At 44.7% G+C, this 21,765-nt stretch overlaps 1 protein-coding gene and 1 pseudogene across 22 annotated transcripts in view; both read left to right on the forward strand.

Moving 5' to 3' along the window:
- Cacna1d (calcium voltage-gated channel subunit alpha1 D) overlaps window positions 1–21,765 on the forward strand; it is a 322,522-nt gene that overhangs the window by 268,526 nt on the left and 32,231 nt on the right. For 9 of the 22 annotated variants that reach the window (XM_074043953.1, XM_074043952.1, XM_074043939.1 and 6 more), the window contains 10 exons: window positions 407–490; window positions 948–1,031; window positions 7,138–7,182; window positions 7,588–7,716; window positions 12,600–12,665; window positions 14,886–14,977; window positions 16,267–16,426; window positions 17,002–17,129; window positions 17,251–17,347; window positions 20,701–20,803. In XM_074043953.1, the coding sequence (XP_073900054.1) occupies window positions 407–490; window positions 948–1,031; window positions 7,138–7,182; window positions 7,588–7,716; window positions 12,600–12,665; window positions 14,886–14,977; window positions 16,267–16,426; window positions 17,002–17,129; window positions 17,251–17,347; window positions 20,701–20,803 (988 nt within the window). The remainder of the gene's footprint in view (window positions 1–406; window positions 491–947; window positions 1,032–7,137; window positions 7,183–7,587; window positions 7,717–12,599; window positions 12,666–14,885; window positions 14,978–16,266; window positions 16,427–17,001; window positions 17,130–17,250; window positions 17,348–20,700; window positions 20,804–21,765) is intronic. The other 13 variants (XM_074043956.1, XM_074043949.1, XM_074043955.1 and 10 more) reach the window with 6 other exon arrangements.
- On the forward strand, window positions 7,770–12,578 carry LOC141411510 (coiled-coil domain-containing protein 25 pseudogene; annotated as a pseudogene).

Consider the following 21,765-nt stretch of genomic DNA (forward strand, 5'->3'; position numbering starts at 1 on the left):
CTTTTAAGTGGGAGAAGAGAATCAGCAGGGTGATTGAGACCATTGAAAAGATTGTGAGAGCCTCATTTTTCCATCAGCTCATGATGGTTTGTGGTCAGCATGCTGGGTGCCAGGGCAGGGTTGCCCTCTCTGCTTAGGGTCTGTGGTATACATGTGCATGAGTGCGTGTGCATATGTGTGTGTATGTGTGTATATACCCACATGTGTCCTCTCTTACATGCACAGATGCACAACCACCCTTCTGTGCCATTTTCCACCAGTGGACAGTATTGTTGCCTCCCTTTTGGCTTTCCCATCCCATCTGGTTGCCATGGGTTCTGTGGGGACTCAGATGTGTCCCCCTCTGATCCGTGTGATGTTTCATTCATACGTGCTCATAAACGTCTGCCCCACCTGCTCTGTCCAGGGGTATTTTAGTGACGCCTGGAACACGTTTGACTCCCTCATCGTAATCGGCAGCATTATAGACGTGGCCCTCAGCGAAGCAGACGTAAGTATACACACCGTGTGGCTTGTGTCCTCTCTCTGCTGTCTGCACATTCTGCTCCCTGCCCTGCAGTGGCATCACCTGGACAAGTCACAGATCCCAATCACACCTGATCTGAAAGTAGGCATTTCCTAATGAAAGCTGTGGGAAGAACTTTTAAAGTACAGCTTTAGCCTAACACCTTTGCAGACACAAATTACCTATGTAGGGCTGACTTTCTGGCAGCATTGACCCCAGGCACTAGTAGGCAAGGTAAGATAGGGTATCTGTAATTGCTTTTATTTGCTACGTCAGAAGCCATATCCAAAGTGATGTATCGATAACATGTTTGTCTGAGGGCAATTTTTCAAATAGCCAGGTGGCACAGTGCTAGAATGTTCCCCTTTGATAACACTGTCCTTTTCTTCTTTTTTCTGTTGTGCTTCCTCTCCTCTGTGGCTCTGAATGCTTGCCCTAACAGCACTATTTCACTGATGCATGGAACACTTTTGATGCCTTAATTGTTGTTGGTAGCGTCGTTGATATTGCTATAACTGAAGTGAATGTAAGTAGCAAACTTTGTGTCCTATAATGTGATTGTTTTCATTAAGTCTGACACAGAAGAGACTGGAAGCCCCACCCATGACTCTGCATATGCACTAGAAATCGAGACCCAAATTCTTTTTGACAGGTGAAGGTCAATTTGTGGTTTCCCCTCCCATCTCCATCCTCTTCCCCTGAAGAAGTGGAGGAGTAAACATAGAATTACCACTTTGGATCTAAGACAATTTTAATTTTAAAAAGATATTATTTAAGTTTTATGTGTGAGCATGTGCATGCTATCACTCACTAGCTGTGTGACCTTGGCAGGTCACCTAACCACTTTGTGCCTCAGTTTCTCCAGCTGTAAAACATTGTTAATAATGAGTGCCCTTGTACCCACATGGTTCTGTGAAGGCACAGGTTCACAGATAGCCATGCCTGAGTGTGTGGGAGCTGCTGCTGCTGGCATCCTCCCATATCCTGAGTCTGCTCTGAGTCCTCCTGGTGACACTGGCAAATACCTCCAGGCTCTAGCTCTACAGGGGGTGATGCCGATGGGACCATGGAAGGGAGGGCACAGGCTTAGCAGAGAGAGGGTCAGTACCCTTTGTCACAGTAATTGAATCTAATGAAAGAGCAGCAGCGTATAGCAGTGTGGGGAGCGAGCCTCCTGAGAGACCCCTTGAGCAGGAGAGTGACACCTCCCACCTGACTCCCCTCGGCTGACCCATTCCTTGACCAGAGGCCTAAGGCAAGCAGAAGGGGGCCCTGTCCACTGGTCTGGCCCCAGTTCATCTGCAGGTCTTAGTGGGTATCCTGTTTGTATGCCCTTTGAGGGGAAAAGTGGAGGAACTCCTGCAGTGTTGGTTTCTGCTCCATGTTGCCAGTTTGGCTCTGCCCCAACTCCAAGGCTCTACCTGGCTGACAACTGCAGGGCTGAGAATTGTTAGGGTCCATGCTGGTGCCCAGAATGTCTGTATCAAATGAGGACAATGAAATTCCTTTATGCCCTATGATGGGGCAGGCAGATTCTGGAGTGTGATAGTGGGATAGCTGCCAACCTGGTAATCCCAAGACCTGGCAGTTTCAGCCCTACTGTAAAGCCTCACTTTTTGGATATAGGCCTCAGTTCTGGAATGTGTCCAACAGAGTATTATCTGCTCTCCCTACTTCACAGGTGTTTAAGAGGAATAAAATGCTGTGAAAATACTTGTTAAAAGCCCAAAGTGTTAGGCAGGTACAACTAGTACACTGCAGATACTATTATAACTGCAGGTTTTCCATACAGTAACTGAAGTGAACTATAACCATTACTGAGTCTACCAGGATATGATTTAAGCCTCATCACACCCAAGTCTATGCCCATTGACAAGATACTAAAATGGTATTTTACTAGGCCTGGGTGCATGTATCCCCCAACCTCTGTAAGCCCAGACTTACATAAATTATACTTTACGTGAAATATTCCAAAATGCAACTATAAAATTACCATTCATGATTTGTAAATGATGCTTGGGTATAAAATAATTGTGCTAATGAGAAAATAGCAGGACCCTAACTGGGCTGTCATGAGTTCTCTCCCAAGTTTATGGCCAGGCATCTGCCTACTTAATCATCTCAGTTTACAAAGCGCCTACAATGCAGTCAAGGAATACTTACATGAATGTTTTGGAACAGACCCCTACATGGGTCAGAGAAAGCCTATGATGGCCGTGAAAGTCCATAAGCTATCAACCTGGAGCCCTTGTTTTAATGGCTGTGTAACTGGAGGGCGTTAATGCTTAGCTTCTGGGTACCAGGATGTGGCCAAAGCTTGTTCACCAAGTGAACACCCAACTTTCCCATGCTACCCCACCTGCTGGCTGGTGGGAGTGGCACCGTGCTCTTAAGCTTCCTGGCTGCCTCACTTGTGCTGGGGCCTGTCCTGTCTGACCCACCCTTGCCTGTCAGTGTCTTAGTGTTGCTCTGCTTCCCCCTGCATCAGAAAAGGACTGGATCTATACCAGCTTGTATCAGCAGTTGACACTGGGTTTCTATACAAGACAGGCTTTCGTGGGGCCCCATTCCTGGCATTTAGTTCATCTTTCAAAATCCCACTGGTGAACTTTCACATGCTCTACTTTCAGTCAATTACCTTTTGCCTACTGAGCTGTAGCTTCTCAGCCATGGCCATGGAGTTCCCTGCCCTGGGCCACCTGAGGAGATCTCAGTGTTTTTCCACTAGGCCTTGACCCAAAGGGAATGCTCAAGGTTCCTTCTCATTTATTCTGTCTTTCAACATGCGTGATGGACACTTAGCCCTAGCCTAGGGTCTGGGGAGACATACAGATCAAAAAGACTGGATATTCTTAACCTCTTACGGTATAAATGTGTAAGAATGGGGACACTAGTTCCTTACCCCCAGGTGTAGCTCCCCAGGCATGACACATCCTCGGTGGCCTTGTCCCCTGAGCTCCTGGGTCTGCAGAGCATGAATACCCTTGATTCATTTGTGGCTTGTGTTAGTTGCAAACATCATTATTTTTTTTGCAATGTTTAACCTGCTATGCTCTCTCTCCCAAACTCTGTTGATCTTTCTTTTCTGTTGCCTAATTGATTTTCATGTTGGTTTTATTTTTAGAAAATTGTAGCGGCAAGTATATATAAACATATATACGGTGAAGTCGTTAAAGCAAAAGCGCTTCTAGAGACTGTATACTTGTTTTTTGCTTTCCCACCTTTGATTTTCATTGTGTTTCACAGGACTTGCTAAGGATTAATCACGGTCATCTAAATTGTTTCCCCTCCCATCCATTGTTGTCTCTGACCAGGGCCTGAGCTCAGGCCTTCTTGGTCAGTCACATTGGCTCTGTGACTTGCCAACACAGCCTTCAAGAATGAATTATGTGACCTGGAAATGAGAAATCAAGCTTGCATTTGTATTCTTTGCAAAAACATTTTAGATGACCCTTTGCATTGTCCTGCTTGCATGCTTACCTAAGTCTCTCCATCCTGCTTTACACATCCCCCACTTCACTTGTTCCAGGTTTAATGGTTCTTGTGAATTTGTCTCCTTCACATTTGGTCATCACCAAGCTGCTAAAATATTGGATGACAACTGGTCAACTCACTTTTGCTCCTTCTTGAATGCCTGTTTGTTCCTTGGGCAGTCAAATGGCCCAGCAACATATTTTTCAGACCCACAAGTGGTTGTTGCTGACATTTGGTGTTTTTCCTTTATCATTTTTGCCTGGGAGGCACCATACTTGTTTGGAAACCATGGCTGCCTTGCTATTATAATAACTAGGAGCTCACCCCCAGGACTCAAGAATTGTCCCTGCCTGGTCAGGCACCCAGTTTAGACCAAATCACCACAGCTTTACTCAGCTTCTTGTCTGAATGCATGGCCACAGTCCAACCCCAACTCTGTCTGCTGGTCCTTTCCCAGAAACAGACTGAGGAACATAACCTTTCAGTGTTGGAAGAAACTACTGAGGTGTCTGTTCAAGCCCTGAGATGACAGTGGAATTTCCCCTCTATTGAAAACTGATTACCCAGTCCAGGCATTCTTGGAAAGCTACCTGGGGAGCAAGCCCTTCCCTTATCTCATATCCTCTAGGGTAACCTGTGGGTGATCCCAGGAGTCAAGCATAGTACCAGCTCACTGTGTTCCATCTCCACCCTCCATTCCTCATAAGGATAATTGGGCTGGAATCCAGTGTCTTTGCACTCAAGTACTAAACCATCATCACCTCCAAAAGAAGCTGCTTTTCTAGTGGCCCCACTCATTCTATGTGTCTACTCTGCTAATGTGAGCAGTCTGCTGAATACTTTGCCCATCTTTACTGTGAGCTAAGACTGAAATTCTTGACTCTGGAGCACATGAAAATCACCCGGGAGCTTTTAAAATTCCCCAATGCAGATCAATTAACAAAGAATCTTTGGGGTGGAACATACCCATCAAATTCTTGTTAAGATCCCAGGGAGCTTCATTGTGTGGCCCAGAATGACAGCTGGCTGCCATTTTCATCTGGCTGACATTTGTAGTTTGGGCAAAGCCATCCTCAGGGTCCTTCCAGTTTGGAAGATATTTTGGCAGCTTGTATGGTCCCCCAGTGCTGCCAGCCACATCCTCTCTTGAAGCAGTCTTCTTTGCCCACTAGCATGTAGTGGTCAGGGGCTGGTGTTGCAGGCCACATTGGGGGTGCACACAGCCTGGTTTGTTGTTTGTTCTATCCTTCCTTTTTTGCATGTTGTGCTGCCTTGTCCCTCGACAAATGCTGTCTCCTCTTTTTTGTTTTTTAAACAAGAGTCTGAATTTCATTAGCATATAATTTGTCATACTTCTTAGACACCAGTTAAAAAGATGTACATTTCAAAACTCAGTTTGACTGCTACCTTTCACTTACCCAAAGGAAGTGGGTCAGAAGTGGTGTGTCATGGGACAGCACAGAGAGAGACAAGCAGAAGACTAGACAGAAAGAGTGTCTCCTGTGCTCTCACAGGTCGCACACACATTATGGGTGTTTCAGTAATGTAGCTGTAGAGGGCTCTGCCTTTTGCACACTCCGGTTCCCTGAGCAGAGGTGTGCAAGTATGCACATATTCTCTCTCTCTCTCTCTCTCTCTCTCTCTCTCTCTCTCTCTCTCTCTCTCACACACACACACACACACACACACACACACACACACACACACACACATGAGGCAAGAGTAAAACCTGCCTGTGCACAGCTTTTAGCGAGAATGTGTGGGAGAAAATGAGAACTTTGGAAAACTAACTCCTTTGTTTGTTAAAACCTTCAGTTAACATGATCTGTCCCTTTAAGGCTATGTTGTTCCTTTTAAGGTGAGATCATAAAAGGGGTAAATAAAAATAGTGACCCTGAAGCTCATCATAGAGTATCCGTTCTGAGCATCCCTGGTGGAGCAGGGACCCCATTCTAACTATCAAGACCTGCTCTCCTTGGGTTCAGAGTCACATTGCTGAATTGCACTTGTTCTCTGATGTACTCAAACCCCTTATTTTCTATGAGTTTTGTAGAATTTTCCATTTGAACTCAGCAGGCAGCTTCAGACTCGAGCCTCTCCTTTCCTGTGTCCCCAGAGGATGAGACCATCTAAGCAATATGCACATTTGCCCCTTAGTTTTACAGTCATGCTGTGCCTAAAGCTTTTTTGGAAGCTCCCAACCAGATGAGCCTCTTTCCTCTCTGTCAGTGCCCAGGTAGACCTGCTGCTGCAGTGGAGGTGACACCACCACTGAGAGGCCTTCCTGTCCCAATTCTAGTTCAGTTTACTATTACTGTTTAATTTAAAAATGCTTTGAGTTATTTGTGACAGTTTGCCTCCAGTGTCTGCATTTTTCAAAGGACTTAATACCCAGTAGATGCCAAGCTGGGCACTGAGTGGTGTAAGGCAAGGTCCCTTTCCTCTCTGGGTGGGATCCCAGGATGGAGTAAGGAGGACAGGTGAGCACCAGTCATCAGTCTGTATCTGAGGCCTAGGCAACAGGAGCCCAGCAAGACCTGGTTGAGGTGGAGCTGTTGAGTTTCAGGGAAAGCTGGTCAGTCCTGTTCTAGTTCTTCCAGAGTCCAGCAGACCTGAGCTTTCTCTTGTCTGGAAGCAGTCTGAACTACAGGGCAGACAGTGCAGGCTACAAGAGAGAAACTCACCTGTCTTCCTTATACTTACCAGCTCTCCCATCTCCTCAGCAACACATCAGAGAGGTCATGAGCTAAGGCATTTGATCCCATGGGTCCATATATAATCCACCAAGATGTGGAACCAAGACCCAATGTCTGTTTACCCAGTGTCTGGAGTCATTCTGTTTGCTTGGGGTTAGGAGAAGAAGCAGAGGCACACTCTGTACTTCTGAGGTCTGCAACATCATGTCTCACTGGATGTTTGTCAACTGGGACATCACCTCCTTGGATGTTAACTAGAAAGAAGTAGTGTGTCTTTGCCATGTCAGTGGCTGCCCATCCATGAATCCAGTTCTAGTTAGAGCCACTGGCATGTCTCAGGGAGGGAGCAGGTGTATTCTCCAAAGACATTAATCACACACTTTTTAAAAGGGGGATTGTTCTCCTGAGCCACTGCTTCCTTCCCACTTCATTAATACATTTTCAATCTTTGATTTCTTAAAGCCAACTGAAAGTGAAAATGTCCCTGTCCCAACTGCTACACCCGGGGTAAGATCAGTGACTAGTCCCCAGAGGCTGGGCCTTTTCCTTGAGTTTATTTGACCATGTCAAGTTTTCCACTGGTTTTCTGTATTCTCCATGATTGTCCTTCCAGAACAGTGTCTGCAGTGGTTTGCATTCATCATCAGTGTCCAGTACTCTTGGCCAGCCAGCGTTCTCCTCTAACACAGTAGAACACGTGGACATGCATGTGTGTGTGGACGCAGTTTTCCAAAGTCCTGTGTTGTTAGCATGTAACTTTTCCTTTCATATCATGCTTTTTAAGGTTGAAAAGGCCCTAGAAACACATCTTCAGTTCTTACCTCTGTCACCTTTGCATCTGTTGCTGTTTTTCTGAAAGTGTTGCATGTTCTGCTTTCCATTGGGTTTGACTTCTCCATGATAACCCTTCAGAACTCTGAAGAGAGCAATAGAATCTCCATCACCTTTTTTCGTCTTTTCCGAGTGATGCGATTGGTGAAGCTTCTCAGCAGGGGGGAAGGCATCCGGACATTGCTGTGGACTTTTATTAAGTCCTTTCAGGTAAGAGCCAGGCCCAGGGCTTGTCTGTCTGTCTTTGAAGACCATGTGTAAGTCAGTGATTGCCTCTATGCTGAAGAACCCAGATTACCTCTATATGACCTACGCAGGTAGAGAATATGGAATGCTGGAGAGAGCTAACCCAGCACAACTTGGGTAAATCAAATAGGATTTCTTGTTAAAGGAAACTGAACAGACAGCACTGAGGCTCTATAGCTCAGAGATCTGCAACACTCCCCTGGCAGAAAGAGATGTGAGTCTGTGAGCCCCATACTCTGCCCACCCCAGGATGGCTGGCAGTGATGGTGGTATGTGAGGGAGGATCCCCACAGACACCCTGGAGGCCAGTAACCTCTTTCGAGAGCAGCTTCTCTTCCTATGGCTACGACAGTCCTGTCTGTCAGCCAGTCTGGCCCAGCGTGCTATCCCCAGTCTCTGGGTTCAGGCATTTAGCTGTAAGCCAGGCTTCATTCATCACCTGTAACTCTCCAGGCTGGTGCAGCCCAGTTCTAGTCTATTCTTCTGCACCTTCCAGTGCCCTACCTCAGAAATTCTAGCCATTTCTGACTGAATCACTTTAGGGTAAAGAATAAATATGGGATTCTTGTTAAAAGGTGCACCTATATGTGGAGTTTGTGAATGGGCACAAACATGAGAAAGCGAGCCATTCATGTTCTTTTTTTTTATTATTTGATTATGTTTCACTCAAAAGTCATAAATGTTGGTGTGAACAAATGAAGTTATCCAAAGACATATGAGAAAGTCCAGGCTTGCCTCTCACTGCCTCTGGGGTTGCCAGTGTCAACATCCCAGTAAGCATTTTCCATAGTGAGTAGAATTTTAACAGGTAAAGGGAACGAGGTGGCATCTGGGAAGAGGAAAAGGGCAAAGTTCACAGTCCTTCTGAGGATGGTGAAGGCCTGGGGAGAGAGGGAAGATAGAGTGGGCCCAGGCAGGCAAGCCTCAGTCTAGGTGACCCATGAAATCCTCCACTGCTATAATTACTCATGTGAAGTACTAAAACTTGTGATGAACTGCTAAAAGAATAGAACAAGTTCATGCAACCTTGTCACTCTTACTTTTTAAAGGAATTATTAAACTTGAGCCACACCTCCAGCTCTTTTTGCTTTAGGTTATTTTTTCAGATTGGGCCTTGTGTCTCCCCACCACCCTCCCCGGGGCCAGCCTTGGACCCCAGTTCTCCTACATATACTTCCTATATGGCTGGGATCACAGGTGCAACTAGGTTGATATGGGCTCCTGCTAACTTTTTGCCCCTGCTAGCCTCAAATCTGCTCTTTACCTCCCAAGTAGTTGGGATTACTTGCACAAGCTGCAACCCCCAAATGAACTTTTTTTAAAGCTTTGGTAGACAAGGACGTCATGTAACAGGGTAGTGGTTCACACTGAGAAACTGTACCAACAAAATTCTGGTTTTTTTAGGATTTTTTATTAGTGTATTTTAATTGTACAAAGGGCTATTTCCACACATACATATAAAGTGTTTTGATTATATTCACTCTCCTTATTACTATTTATTATCCCCGCTCCCTTTTTTCACAGTTTTTAATGGGTCTCACTATCCTATTTTCAGGTATGCACATAATGATTGAAGTACACTGTATACTTGTACCAACAGTTTCTTAAACATTTGATAATCTAGGAAGAAAATGCAGAGAGGTGTAGTCTTACCTAACTTAACCATGTGGGACTCTGTTAAGCAATCTAGCTGTCAGGATGGTGCTGTGACACCAGGCCAGGCTGGCAGTCACAGATCCGCAGCTGGTACAAGTCTGAAGATGGCCTATCAGCCTGTCAGCCACTGATTTTCTGATGATCTTTCTCAGAAAGGGAAAGGGGATGTTTTAGGAGTGCATACTTGGAACTCACCCTCAAATCCCTGGACACATTTGTCACAGGTGGTAAGGGAGAAAAGCAATCAAGAATATTGTATGAAGGATGGGGATCTGGTTAGACATTTACATTGGGTGTTCCTAAAGAGAGCCCAGGTGTGGTGACCATCCAGCTAGCTCTTTTTCTTCTCTGGCCCAGCCCCCTGCAACTTTGTAGCCCTTTCAGAAGATGTACATTTTAAGACAGGTGCTTTGCATTCTGCAGCAACAGCCAGAAAGTGATTCTTCTCCTTCTCCTCTGACTCAGTAATTCCACTGCTAAGCCTTCACCTTAAGGAAACAAACACTTCAGGAGAGGCAAGGTGATTTTTGCATAATGATGTTTCTTTGCAACATGATCTACAACCACTTGCTTGCCCCCACCACAGACATGCCCACAAGTGACAGTGAAGGCAACCTAAATGTCCAGTGTTTGGGGATGATTTTACCAATTAAAATTTCATAAAGAGAGTACTACTGCTGTAGGCGCGCGAGTCCCGCACTGCTGCAGGGATCATGGTGTTCTACTTCACTAGCCACAGCGATAATTCATCTGCTTACACTATTTACATGGGAAAGGATAAATACAAAAATGAAGATCTGATTAAGTATGGTTGGCCTGAAGATATTTGGTTTCATGTGGACAAACTCTCTTCAGCTCATGTATACCTTCGATTACATAAGGGAGAAAACATAGAAGACATTCCAAAGGAGGTGCTGATGGACTGCGCCCACCTTGTGAAGGCCAATAGCATTCAAGGCTGTAAGATGAACAACGTTAATGTGGTATATACGCTGTGGTCTAACCTGAAGAAAACAGCTGACATGGATGTGGGGCAGATAGGCTTTCACAGGCAGAAGGATGTAAAAATTGTGACAGTGGAGAAGAACGTGAATGAGATCCTGAACCGATTACAGAAGACCAAATCAGAGCGGTTCCCAGACCTAGCAGCAGAGAAAGAAAGCAGGGACCGTGAAGAGAGGAATGAGAAAAAAAGCCCAAGATCAGGAAATGAAAAGGAGAGAAAAAGAAGAAAAAGGAAATGGATGAACTTAGGAGCTATTTATCACTAATGAAAGTTGAAAATATGTCTTCAAATCAGGATGGCAATGATTCGGATGAATTCATGTGAAAGGAGAGAAGGACTTTTGAAAGATGTGATGTAGGACAGTTGCAGACCTTTTCATTTCATCCGTGTTGTGAACTATAAAAACAACCAACCTCAATTCTACCTTCATTCTACATCACTATTACTCATTTTGGAGTTTAAACAGAATGTTCTTGTTTTTGCTGAAGAAAAGGAACAGATAATATATATAATATAGTTGAACTTGAAGACATATAGCTTTATGAAAGCAAAAATATTTTTGGCAGAACACATCTTGGTACCTCATGAAAGCTGATGCCTTTGTGAGATAGACTTTAGAATGAACCAACTCCGAAAAGTATTTCTGTGACTGTGGTCTATCCCTGAAAACAGATACCTTGAAATGCTTTTCATAGTCCTAAAATATCTTCGCATCTGTTAATGAAGAATGTGTTGGTGGGCAATACAGGCCATTCCTGATTTTCTAATTAGAGAAAAAAAAGGCATATGGGTTTTAAAGATGATAGTGATATTTGAAAAGACTGTTGGCTTTACTATCATGTCCCTCTTGTCTGAGTGCGTTAGTGTTGTGATCCTCACTATCAGAGTGTCCCAGCTCACGCCTGTGATCCTAGCTACCTGGGAGGCTGAGATCAGGAGGATGGAGGTTCAAGGCCAGCCCAGGCAAACAGTTTACAGGACCCCATCTCCAAAATAACCAGATCAAAATGGACTGGATGTGTGGCTCAACAATAGAGTACCTGCTTTGTAAGTGCAAACCCCAGTTCAAACCCCAGTCCTACCAAAAAAAGAAAAAGAAATAATGGATCAACTTTGGGTGTTGGGGCAGTTGTTACTAGAGCACCAAGTAACCCAAGCCATGAATGTAAAATGTCCAGATTCTAGAGTCATTTCTCAGCACAGAGGGAGATAGAGGAAGGCATGTTCTGAGCGTTGTGTGGGAAATACAGGTTACCTGATTTTTGTCTTGGGATACGGCAAGAAGAAAAGGTCCACATTGAATTATGGTTTTAGAAAGAATCAAGCATTTCCTAGCCAGCCAACTAATTTGTTTCCTTAACCTTGAAATAATAATGATTTTGAGTTGTAACCCAGAGCTGAGATTTCTCCATTGTAAACTCAGTAACAATAGGGATTTATCATTGCTCATCTGCATTAAATGTGGTTTCATCTGAAGATATATTTTTATTACATATAATACGTCCCTTGTAGGAAGAAAAAGAAAGAGAACAAAGCCTGCAGGACACCGATTCACATTTTAACACACCCAGAACTCTGCCTACAGTGTTATTGTTCTAACTCAGCAATAAACGACCTTCTACAGTGAATGTTCTAGCTATTGTAGCACTTTGGAAGTTTGGGTAAAGCTAGAAGACTAGCATTTCCTTCTATTTCACATTGGTGTGTGGGGTTGAACTAGAAAATTCTCTGAGGCATACATAAATCATTGGTCAAATTTTGAAAGGGTGTGGAAGACAGCACCAGAATCAGTAATTGTGTGTTTCTGATATTTAGACTGGAATTCTGCAATTAAAATGTTATAATAAAGTAAAAAAAAATTCATAAAGAATTCCAATAATGGATTTCAAACTCACTATGAGACTAGTGTGTCTGGAAAATGTTTAGGGTTAGCACACCTAAACATGCCTGTAGAAAAGCACATCCTGCTTGCAACACAGTAACACTAGGTGTGCAAGTGGATGGATACTCAAGACCAAAGCAGTTGTTCTGGACTGAGATTAAAAAGATTTTTCTCACCTTATATATACCTTCACAATAACATCTGGAAGGGAAAAGTGTGTGGCCTGGCCTAGGTCTTCTTTCTCTATGCTAAGTAAGTCAGGAGCAGGCGTCCACGCCAACCCACGTGCTGCTTCTCTTGCAGGCCCTCCCGTATGTTGCCCTCCTCATTGCCATGCTCTTCTTCATCTACGCGGTCATTGGCATGCAGGTGAGTGCCAGCTGCCTTCCTCTCGGGGAACCTTTGCAGGCCAGGCCTGCAAATCTACAGCAAAAGCTACTGTGGTCAGGTAAAGTAGAAAGATGAGGTAATGGTTTTTCAGCCAAAGACCTTAGCTGCTGAAAAGATAGAGAGATGAGAAAGATGTGGCCCTTTAGGCAGGTTAGAGCTCCTGAGAACAGAGCCTATGAGAGAAGAGATCACACCCAGAAGAATGCAGAAGATACAGCATTAAAACCACTGTCATAGCACCTCCTGTTCCCCACTTGTGTCTTGGGATAACTGGGTAAGAAGACCCAAGGTTGATTTTTAGCAGCGGTATGCCATAGGAGATCCAACAGAAAAGGAAATGCCACACTTAAGGAAGCCATGTTCATCAGTGTGAGTGGTGTACTTTCTGCACTGATGTTACTCAGAAGTACTTAGTAATGCAAAAAAGTGTGTTGTTTTTTGAAGAATTACACCTTGTCACAAGTGGGATTCTCACTTGAAACAACATTTCTAGTTGCTGTGGTTAGGACTGAAGTAGGCCCATTGTGGTACTACAGCAACTCACATTCCCGGAGAGGCATGGAACCTGACTCTTCTGTGACCCTGATCCACAGGCTGAGAACCTGCAATATGCTCTGCAGTCCTCCTGAGGAATTGGGCCTCATTAACAGCTGAGTCTTAATGCCATGTGGGCAGTGAATCTCTGGGTAGAGGGAGCTGGAGAGTAGCTTGTGGGTCTAGACCCCAGCGTGGGATCTTTGCAGGTTGTTCCCTTGTACAAGTGCTGTTTTTTTTTTTTTTTGTTTTTTTTTTTTTGTACTCAGGGCTTGGTGCTTTGGTGCTTGCTAGACAGGTGCCCTACCACTTGAGTCATCCCTCCAGCCCTCAGATGATGTCTTTCTGATTAGGGAGGGATGGGAACAAAAAAGGTAAAGTATATCTAGGGTAGAGAGATGGTTGTGTACATTGTTTTTATCCTGGAGGCACAGAAGTACTTGCAGACTCTAGCAATCTTACCCAGAGTTATGAAACAAGGGTCATCATCCTCAAGCTCTTCTAATTGAGAAGGATGTGGTTCTGTGTGCCCAGAGGGCCTTGCATGACACATGCTCTCACATTAAAAAGAGGTATCTCAGGGCACAGCAAACTACATTGGCCACCCCATCCCAGATTCTCCCGGCAGGCTCTTGCCCGGCAGCAAGCTCTTCTATAATAGCATTCTGCCTTCTAAGCCCCATGAGGGAAGCCATTTACTCACTTCTGTTGCCTTGGAGGTAAAGCCTACACCCCTTTGAGAAGTTTACAAACTCCTACCCGTCAGTCCCAGCCTGACTTTTAATCCATCCTCTCACCAGGACATCCCTGCTGTGGTATCTCTGCTCCTTTGCAGGCGGTGTTCCCTCTGCCTGAAGCACTAGTCACCTTGTCCCCTGACTAACTTCTTATCCTTCACTTCTAGGCTTAAATGCCATTCTCCCTGGAGATCTTTCCTAACCCCAGATGCCTAGATTTGGGTAGATGAGCCTGTTCCTTGCTTCCCTGTGGGTCTAAACCATCACACCATTCGGTGTGCAAGGTTGTCATTGCCTGGCTGACTACCTTTGTTGTCCCTGGGCAGGGACTCACCAAAGGTGACATGTGCCTGTTTGGAGCACTGTGTTCCCAGTGTTTAACCTAGTTCCTGGCATATGGCTGTGCCCAATAGGTCTTTGTTGAATGAATGGGGTGCCAGGTATCCTGACAAAGCCCTAGCTGGTGTTGATCAAAACTGAGTTAGTTCTAAATTCACATTGGAAGTTTTTGGTAGTCAGCTTTCCATCGCTGTAGTGAAATGCTAGAGATACTTAATTGTAAAGAAAAGAGGTTTACTTTGGCTCACAGTTTTGGAGGTTCTAGTCCATGGTTGATTGGCCCCTTTGTTGTGGGCCTATAGCTTGGCACACCTCATAGCAGAAGCACATGGTGGAGCAAAACTGCTTACCTCATGACCAAAAGAGAAAGAATAAGGGACCAGAGTTCCATAGTCCCTTTGAAGGCACACCCCCAGTGACACAAGGAAACCTACTGGACCTCACCTCTTAAAGTTTCCACCACCTCGTAACAATGCCACCCTGAGGACCAAGCCTTTAGCACATGGGCCTTTGGGGGATATTTGAGATGCAAACTATAAAAATGACGAAAATCTCTTTTTTTTTTTTCCCTAATAACGTCTCTACCTAGATGTTTGGGAAAGTCGCCATGAGAGATAACAACCAGATCAATAGGAACAACAACTTCCAGACGTTTCCCCAAGCAGTGCTGCTGCTCTTCAGGTGACTGAGTCCACACAGGCAGTGCCCCTGGACAGGTGGTGCCAGTCTCTCTCGAGCCCTGGGCTCAGAGTGACAGAGGGCATGTGTTACTGCCTTGCCCAGTTATCATGATAGCTTGTTGCTTTTGTTCGCTTTGTATTCTTAAACAGAGACCTGGCATTTTAGTCATAGAGAAATTTTGCTGGATTATTAAGACTGCTGGATTCATTCAAATTGTGGCTCAGCTAAGGTTTATCCATTTGGTAGTTAGTAAGGCTGCTTAGACCACCAAGAAAATAGTAGAATAAACATTTGTGCATGGAATAGTGTACTAAAAGCCAACCAGGAGAACAGAAATTTAGCAAAAACAAGGGAGTCTTTTGTACAACCAATAGAGAACATCCTAAGATGAACCACTTCAAAGTTTATGGGACTGTTTTTAACCCCGATTAATTAACTTTGTAAACAATCTGCCTCATGATAAAAGAACTTTCCAGAAACTACAGAAGTAATTTCTTTTTTTGGAGGTTCTGGAGTTTGAACTCAGGCCTTGTACTTGCTAGGCAGGTGCTCTATCACTTCAGCCATGCCCCCAGCATCTATAAAAGTAGTTTCTAATGACTCCAGTGACTGCATAGCAAGTAAATTCCGCAAGTTAGGTAGTTTCCAAGAACTCTTTGATTTCAACAAAATTTATCAGGAACAATTATTAAACAACTGTAATATCAATTTTTGAAGTAGAGAAGATAGAAAAACAAACGTCCATTTATATAAATGGATTGGTGTATTTGCATCAAATAAATCCTATAAATCAGGGAGTGTTGTGTCAGGACCTCCAGTTACTGAGGTAAGTTGCATTTGAAAATAAGTCAGAATTTCAGATTTTCAGTAACTCACCAGCTTCTCCCCAAATTACTTAGGTTTTGCTCTAATTAAAAATTTCCTGACCGGGCATGATGGCTTACCTCTATAATCTCAGCTACTCAAGAGACAGAGATCGGGAGGATTGAGATTTAAGGCTACCCCAGGCAAAAAAGTCCAGCTACCTATGGGAGGCCATAGGTAGGCGGATCACAGTTTAAGGCTAGCCCTGGCAAAAACCAGAGACTCTGTCTGAGGAATAACTAAATCAAAAAGGACTCGGGGAGTGGCTCAAACAGTACAGCACTTGCCTAGCAAATTCAAACCCCCGAACCACCAAAAAAAAAATTCCCTCCCCAAAGTCTAAGTCTTAAATCTCTTCTCCCACCCCCAACCCCTACCTTCCCCCTCCCTTTCCCCCACTAAAACTCTTTTTGTGATCTAAAAAGGTGTGCGACAGGCGAGGCCTGGCAGGAGATCATGCTGGCCTGCCTCCCAGGGAAGCTGTGTGACCCTGAGTCGGATTACAACCCTGGAGAAGAGTACACATGTGGGAGCAACTTTGCCATTGTCTATTTCATCAGCTTTTACATGCTCTGTGCATTTCTGGTAAGCTGTCAAAATAACTCCCCTTCTCTTTACAGAGCTTCTCTGGGGCAATGACATTGACCTGTTAATGTCAGGTTGATACACCCTGGGCACTGTGGAGCAGTGGGTGATATTGTTTAATGAGACATGTGTAACCACCACCTTGGTTGTGAGCAGGGATTGAGTGCTCAGTGATAGGCTGGAGGTAATTGCCAAGCACCACAGCTGCTTAGGGCTGCTGGTTCCTTTCTAAAATGTCAAAGCCACAGCATATGGCTTTAAGTGACTTGAGAGTCACTTAAAGAGTGACGAGAATTATATGGTGGCAATGAAATTATAAGATTGCAGTATACTGTAGAGTGCCAGCTAACACACCAGTCGCCCCCTCCTAGGAGTATACCAAGCCATCCCAGAAAGCTAGAAGCCTACCCTTTTTTAAATGTTCTCCAAAAGGAGAGTTTTTATGACCATTCTTGGGGACCTGGAGATGTTGGGTCAAATATCTTAAAGTCCATGTAATTAGGAGGCAGATGATAAAGTTTAACCAATACATCCCACTACAGCTGAAACTCCCTTCTTCTGATTTGCTTTTTCAGATCATCAATCTGTTTGTGGCTGTCATCATGGATAATTTTGACTATCTGACCCGGGACTGGTCTATTCTGGGGCCTCACCATTTAGATGAATTCAAAAGAATATGGTCAGAATATGACCCTGAGGCAAAGTAGGTTGGAAAAGAGTCCATCTGGCTTGTGTGGGCTATTTTGGAATGTCAGCTGTGACTCTTGTGGAAGATGTGGTGCACTGAACGTTCCCCTTGACCTCATGTCATGCTTTGCTTGTAGGGGAAGGATAAAACACCTCGATGTGGTCACTCTGCTCCGACGCATCCAGCCTCCTCTGGGATTTGGGAAATTATGCCCACACAGAGTAGCGTGCAAGGTTTGTGTGTCTATTTGTGTGTCTGATGTCTCTCTTGTGGGGGCTTGCTGCTTTGCTCAACAAATACTAAGTAATACTTGGCCAGGCTTTCTGTGAGGTGTTGAGGATGCAGAGATGCAAATAAGATTTGTAACTCTTAGGAACAGTAACAAGAGGAAGGAAATTCAGTAATTTGTCATTGGATGGATGGAGGGGAAGGTGATATTTGAGTCAAGCCCAGAGGTGATATAGGGGACTGGGGATGCAGCTCAATGATGGAGTACTTACCAAGCATGCATAAGGCCCTGAACTCAATCCTCAGCACTGAGGGGAGGGGGACAGGAGATGTAGGAGTTATCAGAGCATGAAGGGCTTCACAAGAAGGAGAGCATGGAACCCAGACAGAGGCAGGAGGATGCACCTCATAGTGGCCAGTGGTGAATCATTGGGCCAGCATTTGGCTGGAAGAAGAGGAAGTAGCACAGACCCTGAGCACAAGCTGAGCCGAGTTGTGTGGAACATTCCATGCCATACTGACTCCTGTGGAAAATAGGGAGACTGGGGAAGAAATGTGAATTTCAGGTTTCCATCTTAGAGAGTTGACTCTGTTGGTGTGGAGAAGGAGACTAAAGGAAGGAACCAACCAGGAGAGCCAGGTGAGGAATGGAAAGAGAGAAAAGCAGGTGGCTTGAATATCTGCTGAAGAAGTAGAACAGGAAGAACCTGCAGCCGGGTGAGGAGAGGACAGAATTGAGAGGCAAACCCATTTCCTAGTTTGGGCGGTGAGGGACATGGTGACATGGACCCTCTGCTGAGGAACTTTGTGCTTACCGCTGGGGCCCCTTTCCTGGGGCATCAGGCTGGAGCTTAATCTAGGATGGAACCAGATCTCCCACTCTGCTTCTGTCATTTCTATACTGGACCATGCTCTCTGGAAACCTAGTTGAGATTTGTCTTCCTTCTAAAGATCTCATGGAGAACCACTTTATGTCTGTTGTAGAAACAGGAAAAGATTTCCTTTTTTTTTTTAAAGGATAAATATAAGATTTGCCCATTGAAATTCTTCCTTATAGAAACCCATCCAGTATGTACAACTGCTGGTCCCTGTATGTAGCTCATGGATCTGAAGGGGTCCTAGGCTCAGGGCTTTTGTCATTCCCAGGTGCTGGACCAGAGCTAGATGAACACTGAGATAACAAAAGAGTCTAAAATGTATTTTTAGACTTTTAAAGAAATCCCTGAGCCAAACTCATGTTCTCTGTCCTGAAAGTTCAGAAAGGGCCACTAGCAAGTCCTGTGTCTCTGAAGACTGGACTCTGAATGTAGGTACAGGGAAGAAGCCATAGAAGTTGACCTTTTCTTTTTACACTTGATCTTAGCCAAAAGGCCAAGAAGTGACTGACTTTTTCTTCTGATGTATCACCCTGTACTGACTTCTCTTCTGCTTTCCAAAGCAGCATGGATTCCAGTTCATCGATAGAATGCTTGTGTTTAGACTTCAGGCCCTTTTACATAAAGTGCAAAGTCATTCATTTTGGTGACTCAAGAACTTGCCAGGAAAAGTGAGTGAGTGTCCAGGGCTGCCTGTGCTGGTTTCAGAGACAGGGAAGATTAACAGTAGGACTAGGAATTCAGGTGGGAATCACCCATTCAACCACAAGATTCTAGTCCTTCAATAGGGAGGAGAAAAAACCTCTTGGAATACATTGTTAGCCAAAAATAAGAAATTTAAAAATAATAACAGCATTATCATTTATTTAGTTCTTACCATGGACCAAACACAAAATTTTTGTGTTCATGATCTCCTTTAATCCTTGCAAGTTCCATCAGTGTGGGCCTTTCATTTGCATTTTTATAGAATAGGTGCTTGGGGCAGCAAAGAGGGTGTTTTTCACCTCAGTCCTCTAACTCTCCTTGATGGTGATGTCAGATGGACCTGGAGAGAGATGAGGAGTAGGAAGTGTGGATCCTGCTCTGAAAAACCAAACCTTCAGAGAAGCCATGGAGAATTGTACAAAATACTACATGATCCTCTCACCAGGGCAGGTTCCTTAAAGAATATTCCCTGTGTTGGAATTAGTAGGGGCCTCTCTTGGTTGAGAACTTAACTCCCAGGCCCTATGCCTGGGCTATATATCTGACACGTCATTTAACCCTCATAAAAACTGTGAGAATGTATCTAGAGTGGAAGCCTGACCCCAAGACACATGGAGAGCTGGTAATTTGAAAGGAAGAAGAATCCTTGACTGACGAGATTTGGTTATTTAATAAAACAGCATCCAAGTGTCAGCATCTCCATTTCATGATTAAAACTTTGATGTTTGTCATCTGGATCCCTACAGATGGTAGGTTGTATTAGTCAGAATTCTCCAGAGAAACAGAGCCAATAGAATAAATATGGACATGTGTGTGTGTATGTGACTGTATAGGTGTCCAACGTGTGTCTCTCTGATGAATGGACACATATGCATAGACACACGCATGCACATATACGTATGGACAGACTTAGGAGTAAGGGCTCACATGTATGCAGGCTGAGAGTTCTCACATTCTGTCATCTGTAAGCCAGAGACCCAGGAGGTCTGGTGGCTCAGTCTGAGTCTGAAAGGCTGAGAGCCAGGGGTACTGATGGTCTCAGTCCCAGCGTAGGATTAGAGTGATGTCCCAGCTCATGCAGGCAGGCAAAGAGAGAATTCAGTCTCCTTCCACCTTTTTGCTTGAGCCCTATGTGATTGGATGGGTTGGATATGGCTACCCATATTGGTGGGCAGTCTGTTTTACTTGGTCCACCAAATGCTAATCTCTTTCTGAACACTTGCAGACATATCTAGAAATGATATTTTACCAGGAAGGGTGTGTAGCTCCTGCCTATAATCCCAGCTACTTAGGAAGCAGAGATCTGGAGGATTATGGTTCAAGGACAGCCTGGGCAAAAAGTTAGCATGACCCTATCTCAACAAAAAAGCTGGGCATTTTGGTACATACCTGTCATCCCAGCTGTACAGGAAGCATAAGTAGGAAGATCGTGGTCCAGGCCAGCCCAGGCAGAAACATAAGACTCTATCTCAATAATCAAAGCAAAAAGGGCTGGGAGTATGACTCAAGTAGTAGAGCATCTGCCTAGCAAGCACAAAGCCCTGAGTTCAATCCCCAGTACCATAAAAAGAAAGAAGGAAATGATGTTGAGCCAAATATCTAGGCATCTCATGGCCCAGTTAAGTTGACACACAGAATTAACCATTATGAAGATGTTCCCAAATGGATGTTGAGTTGAATCGAAGGTTGACTAGAAAAGGCATGAATACACACCAAAAGGGAATATGCTGTCATCAAGCATTTAAATCCTCCTAAGGAATTTTTCTTTCTGTTTACAGAGATTAGTTGCCATGAACATGCCTCTCAATAGTGATGGGACAGTCATGTTCAATGCAACCTTGTTTGCTTTGGTCCGAACAGCTCTTAAGATCAAGACTGAAGGTGAGTGTTCCCTGGAAGCAGGACAGGTGGTAGAAGAGGGAGGAGGAGGAAGACCTACCTCCCCCCTTGTTCCCATTTGGATTGTAGCTTCTTTCTCTATAAAAAGGACCTAAACACAAGGGTAAAAGGAGGCATGGGTGATGTTTACAGAAGCCCCACATGCACACAGTGCACACAGTGCACAAGCAGCACTTGGGAAGCACTCAGAGTCACATCTCACTGGGCCTGGCCCTCCACTCCGTGCTTAGCCCTGCTCAGACCTGACTAAATAGGCACTGGACTTTGGCCTCTGGGTCTTGGCTCAGTGGTCACATCAGAGGTGGCATGGAAAGCAGACTGCAGCAGACTGAGGAGTGAGTGGGAGGTGAGGAACTGGTAACCTCGAGGGGAACATTTGGCAGATGAGAGGTGAGAGGAAGCAGCAACAAACATATACTGAGTCAGTGGACAGGTGTTTTTCACAACTTTGGAGCTCTCTACAGCAAAGCCAGCCTACTCCAGCCTGATTAACGTGTCTCTTCTGGCTTGCTTATGTGTACCTGGCCCTAGGCCAAGCCTTCTCAAGGGTTCCAGAAGGTAGGCTGATCATACATGCAGACGTGTTAGTGAAGAAGACAGTCAGCAGCAGCCTGCATAGGAATAGGCCAAGGTTCTGTGGTATGGATGAATACATTTAGTAGGAACTGAGAAAAGTCTTATTCAGGTGAAGTTTTGGTAGAATCTTTAAGGGCAGAGATGGGCCTGGAACAGTCAGTGGAAGAGGAGAAGACCTTCTAGAATGAGAGCTGTGGGAAGAAGTAAGTCCTGGCAATGGGAAGGTAGAACAGGATCACAGTCAATAGGTTTTGAATTCTGGGGTGAAACATGGATGTTCCCACAGTGAAGGGATTTTTCCATTGGTAAACTTCGTGATCATTGCTGAATAAAACAATGTTTGGCCCTACCTAGGGAGAGCCAAGTTA

Source organism: Castor canadensis, chromosome 10, assembly GCF_047511655.1.
Source record: "Castor canadensis chromosome 10, mCasCan1.hap1v2, whole genome shotgun sequence".
NCBI lineage: Eukaryota > Metazoa > Chordata > Mammalia > Rodentia > Castoridae > Castor > Castor canadensis.